This window comes from Habropoda laboriosa, unplaced genomic scaffold (genome assembly GCF_001263275.1).
Source record: "Habropoda laboriosa isolate 0110345459 unplaced genomic scaffold, ASM126327v1 scaffold119, whole genome shotgun sequence".
Lineage (NCBI taxonomy): Eukaryota > Metazoa > Arthropoda > Insecta > Hymenoptera > Apidae > Habropoda > Habropoda laboriosa.
In genome coordinates this window covers 300,275-306,294 of record NW_017100225.1, presented here as the reverse complement: position 1 = coordinate 306,294, position 6,020 = coordinate 300,275, and the positions used below count along the sequence as shown (strand labels likewise).

Below are 6,020 nucleotides of genomic sequence, written 5' to 3'. Positions count from 1 at the left end.
AGATACTACAAAGGTACTACAGTACTTTGCTGCATTAAATGTAATAAACATATATGCATTACTTTGTTCAAGAAAATACATGTATGTTTAAGTTTAAAAATGATAATATTTAATTATACGATCTTGTAAATTTTAAACAGTTTGAAACTTTAAATAACTTTTTTTGTTACTATTTAACATATCATTAAATAGTAATAAGTGGCATAATAAATCTTTTACATAGTAAAAGAACTAATACATTTTAAAAACTTAATTTATCAAACAGCAACATTTTATGTAAAATAAATTTAAGTCTAATTTACTCAAACTTTTTTTTATGAAATATGTTTCTTGTAACACTTTCATTGATAAACATCGTATTTAGAATATGTAAATGAATAGTTAAAGCAATATGAGAAATTTAAAAACTGATACAATTTTTATATGAAACAAATAACATGATCAAATCTTTTAAATTACAATTAGGAGGAAAACTTTAGTATCTGTGTAAAATTATTTATTTGTGTGAAACAAAGATGCAAAAATTACTTATCAATACACCTAAAATATTTATATCAAATTATGTACACTATTTAAATTTTCCAATTCCCAAACATAAATTCTTAATATGTAAGACTAAACTTTTGTGGTAATATATGAATTTATATGAACCAAAACAAAATATAATTCTGCTTTTTTCCCTGTGGTATTATTTGATGTAATACTATGATAGCACCCATCAGTAATATGTGTATTAATAAAATTGATGAACATCTTACTATGAAATATGTACCTTCAACATGTAACATAAATATAGAAATATGATACAATGTGAAGAACCTTTTTTTTTTTTAATCATAGTTACAAGTCAGATCTGATTGTGCATAATTTACTAATGCTTAAAGTAAAATAATTTCAAAGTTCATGATATTTAGGTATCAATACTTTCTTTTTTATAAAATTCTACACGTTTTTCGTACAATCCATCATATATAATGCCAAATGTAATAAAATGGTTCAATTATTTCCTTAGAACCATTTCGATATGTTAGTATAAACAAAGTATACCATAATAGTAAGTATATTTTATTATATAATGAATACTATTGAAACAGTAACAATGAATTCGTGTTCCTTGAATCACAAAATGTTCCGGAATACAAAAATTAATTTGTACAAATGTTTCTATGCAAAGTGTGCATGTGTATTATTACAATATTAGAGTTAAGATAGTTGACGCATTTCTAACTGCTTTTAGAAAATTCAATTTTTTTCCCTCAAATGTAAATCAAATCGTTAATCCGTAATTTTCCAATTATTCTATGCTGATTTCTAAATATTACCGTGAGTAAAAAAGTTATGAACAACAACTTGGGATCATCAGATGATAATATTGCACACAAATTGTCTACCATAGTACTTTAATGTATTGGTTGTCACATATCTAATTACTTAGGAGCTAAAAGCAAATGTACAGAGTAAATTTAATTTATATAAACGAGTAATATTATAAAACACACTCGCATTAATATTTAGAATACCTTAGCATTTTATGTACACAATGTGCTATTATTTCTTTTTTCGTTTAAAATTTATTTATAAAATTGTGGATGGCAAAAGAATGGTCTAAGATTTCAATTCTTTGACCAGAGTAACTGGCTTCATAAATTGTAAACGTATAAAATATTTGTAAGATTACTCATTGTATCATGATTCAATATGAATTTTGAGCCAAATAGTATTTTTTTAGTTTGAGAGAAACACGAGTTGTATAAAAAGGATATAATGATAATGTTAATTGAAAACGAGTACATTTGAAAGTTTCTACATACCTTAGAATGACGCAATAAACTAAAGACAGCATCAACTTTTAAAATATACGATAAACACAAAAATCTGATACACTTCATAGAGCAACGAGTAGAGGACATTTTGGCATAGTAACGTAATGCCAATTCAAATAAACAGATAAACCTTCATTGACCATGTTAAAATATCATTTAAACAAATATTCTTAAAATTGAACAAATTTGCATACCTCCTTTAATTTCATTGAACAAATTAAATCAAATGTGTATTGGAACATGGACCAACAATTCTGCTCGGCTGGAAAATACTGCGGAACACATTTCGCACGTATATTCTACAGCATCTGGTATTATGGTTTCTGGAATATCATCCACAGGTGTTATAACACCATGAACAGCCAACATTCGTTCAGGTGTCGATTCAACTTTTACACTAAGTTTTACATTTCCAGTTCCCATATCTTCGGTATTATTTATTTCGTCAACGTGAGGAAGAATAATTTCTTCTTCAGTTGTAACACTTGCTTCGAATGCAACTTCTAAATTACTTCCATCTACTGTATGATCCATTAGTCTATCTGAATCTGGATTTTCTGTATTGTTATTGTTTTGCATCTCATCTTGATCGATATCCATTGGTTCTTGTTTAATTCCATCTCTTTGCTTTTTAATCTTTTTTAAGACACCTGATTTTTTTCTAGGTGTTAATTCTATCTTTTCATTATTAATGCCAAGAATATTACCATTATTATTTCTATGATTATTATTCTGTGTATTTTGCAAATTAGGCTCTATTTTTATACTAGTTAATGGCAATGGTTGGTGTATTGATGTCGGAGTACTTGGAGGTTCTTCCTTTGGTTTCGGGAATGTTGCGGGTGCCGGTTGAAGCTTCCCCTCAATATGATAACTAACATTCTTTGTTCTTGGTCTATTTCTTTCCCCACCCGGAAAGACGCCTATTTTATGTTCTTGTGGCATCATTTTAGGAGTCCTTGTTACCATAGTTTTAGTCTTTTGTCCCTTTTTAACTCCATCACTACCAATTTCTACAGGCACTCTTGTTTTTTGGGTATGAATCATTTTTGGTCTACCAGGTTGACACGAAGCTTGAGCTTCATTCTTTTTTTCTTCTTTTCTAAGCTTCTTCTTAGAGAGCTTGGATTTTCCTGGATTTAACTTTGAATTACTAACGATCGAATTTATATTTTGTAAAGAGCTCTCGAAACTTTTAAGAACATTTTGATAACCTTCCTCAACGTTCGATCGATGTTGCTTATTTTTTCTTCCAAGTTTTCTTTTTGTATTGTCATCTGAATCAGTACCACCTTCCATCATATCATATTGCTCACTCATACGCAACATCGTGTTAGTTTCATGAGATTTCAATTTACGTCTTCTTTTATATTTACGCGGTCCAGTTTGTGGTTGACGTCTTAATGCAGTATTATCGTCACAATGTTGTACGATATGAGCAACTATTTCTTCTGACGTTCCATATGCATCACCGCATACTTTACATAAGTATGGAGTAATGCTACCTACACATTTTGGATCAGGACCTGAATGATGAGCACGTACATGTTCCCTGAGAACAACCTAAAATAATAGAAGAAAAAAAAATGAGCATTAAAATTGCAATGTATTCAAGTGAAACAGTAAATTATAATTAAAATACTTTACTCTTTGATTGAAAGCACGCGGACAAATTGCGCATCCATACGGCTTCTCGCCTGTATGAATACGTTCATGTTTTCTCAAAGTACCACCATCAGCAAATGCTTTCCAACAAAATCTACAGCCATATGGTCTTTCTCCAGTATGAATACGAATATGGATTTGCTGTGAACTGCGACTTCCAAATGTTTTTCCACATTCTCGGCATGGGAAAGAACGACCACGTAAATCTTTATTATGTGAATAACGATGGCTAACGAGAGCTCTACCATCAGGAAACTCTTCTCCACACTCATCACAGGCTACCATCTTATTGCGATGTGATACCATATGCCTAAAGCACAATTACGTAATGAGTAAGAAACTAATTTACTAAATATATAAAACAAATTATAGTAAATACCTCCGTAATCTAGCTTTGCTGTGAAAACGCTTTCCACACTTTGTACATCCGAAAGTTTTATCAACATTGTGAACCCATGAATGTTTTAACAAACTACGTTTATCTTTACATGTTTTTCCACAAAGGGTGCATGTGTTTGGTGGAGCATCATCGGCATGATTCTGCCGAACATGTTCCGCAACTTCAGCATCGTCACGACATCTTTCGCCACATAATAAACATCGACGACTAGGTGATCTAAACAGATCCAACAGTATTTTTATTAATGTTTTAAGCACATTCTTATCTGAATTTTACAATTTTTTAAATATTACCACTACTATTGTACTTATTTACCGCTAAATTTTTTAAAACTTTTTGGTAAATAATACCTAGCATGAAGTTCGGCATGTGCTAATAATGCCAAAGCCTCTTCAAACCATTCCCCACAAACATTGCAAACATGATGTTGACTCGGACCTTCCACCATATCAGATTCTTGTTTGACATGAATTCTAGTATAACCAACGTTAAAATTAATATCACATTGTTAATAATTTTCCTGCAAATCTTAACTTTAATAAATAAGAATATCTTATCTATTATCAGAAAGTAATCTTACTTTTGATGACGTTTAAGTAAATCCAAACGATGAAAAGGAACACCACAAGTATTGCAATAGAATTCTCCAAATCTCTCATCACCTGTGTATGTAGCATCATTATCATATTCCTCTGTATCAGATTGTATTGTACCACCATGTTTAATACGAACATGTTCTCTTAAACTGTTAACATCCCAAAACATATCACCACATGATGTACATTCAAATGGACTATCACCACCATGTATGCGTGCATGAGATGCAAGTGCCTTTTCCCTGGCAAAACCAACACCACAGTACTGACACACATATGGTTTTGTTGGATCAGTTATAGGCCATCGTGGTGCTTGAGGTTCAGTTGATACAGGTGACATTTGGTCATTCCACCTTGAACTCGATGCATAATTACCACTGCGTGCAGAATTTCGACTAGTCATTTCTTCCAAAAGACGCATATCCTCGTCAACGTAATCATAAGATTTATTGACGTACTTGCCCATTTCCATTTTATTATCCTCCATACTTCGTTTTGGAATAATAGAATTGTTTTTACGCTTTCTTGGTACACTTGACTGTACCTTTTTACGCCTACCTTTAGTAGACTCTTCTTCCTCTGGTGCCAATGAATCATCATCATTTAAATCATCCTCTAGACCATCCCGAGATGGTGCATATGCATGAATTTTCAAATGATTCATAAGATCACATTTCCTTGCATAACGTGCTCCACATAAGTTACAACCATGAGGACGATCTGTCTGATGTGACACCATGTGATTCATTAAATTTGCTTTTTTCCTAAACCTTCTGCTACAAAAGTCACATGGATAAGGTCTACTATTTGTATAAGAATCAAGATCTATTGGTAATGGTATTTCCATGTCATCATATTCAAGCAAATTTTCATGAGATACTTTTGTTTCTGATATCTCAACCCTTCAAAATATAAAATCAATTAATTATTGAAATTACTACATTTAATTAGGAACATATTTTATTTAAGCTTACCCATCTTCTGGACCAGATCTATCCCAACTATCTGCAATTACTTCTTCTGTAACTTGTATATTCAAATAGTCATGACCTTGATCTTGTGGAACTATGTAAATAGATTCCATATCATTGGTCTGTGGTACCATTAATATCTCTGATTCTGTTGAAGGAGCAACATTTGGAACAGATTCTACTGTTTCTTCAACTGCAACTTCTTCGCAAGCTCCTATCACTTCTTCTTCTGCTCCAACCAGCTGTGCCTCCAAACCATATATCACTTCTTCGTGAATCACATTTCCCACCTCTTCCACCCATTGTAGTGTTAAATCTCCAGTAACATCCATTTTCATATAATGTGAAATTATTTAATCACTGAAATCACTAAAATGTAAAAATATTTTTCATTTTCACTGCTATAATAATTATTCTATCATTATTTATATTACTTCAGGTTCCATTTATATAATACATGTACACAAAAACAATGTACTGAGGTAAATTACATACACAACATGTCTATATAATATTTACACTTACACGGACAAAAAAAAAGAATTATACAAAATTAACTGAATAT

At 31.2% G+C, this 6,020-nt stretch overlaps 1 protein-coding gene across 1 annotated transcript in view; it reads right to left on the bottom strand.

Annotated features, from left to right (window-relative positions):
• Positions 1–2,045: 2,045 nt before the first annotated feature.
• LOC108571178 (zinc finger protein 234-like) overlaps positions 2,046–6,020 on the bottom strand; it is a 4,714-nt gene continuing 739 nt past the window's right edge. The window contains exons 2-8 of the mRNA XM_017933169.1: positions 5,459–5,824; positions 4,943–5,386; positions 4,469–4,861; positions 4,239–4,361; positions 3,868–4,104; positions 3,471–3,798; positions 2,046–3,386 (exon numbers count right to left, since the gene is read on the bottom strand). Coding sequence (XP_017788658.1) covers positions 2,046–3,386; positions 3,471–3,798; positions 3,868–4,104; positions 4,239–4,361; positions 4,469–4,861; positions 4,943–5,386; positions 5,459–5,793 — 3,201 coding nt within the window. The 5' untranslated portion in view covers positions 5,794–5,824. The remainder of the gene's footprint in view (positions 3,387–3,470; positions 3,799–3,867; positions 4,105–4,238; positions 4,362–4,468; positions 4,862–4,942; positions 5,387–5,458; positions 5,825–6,020) is intronic.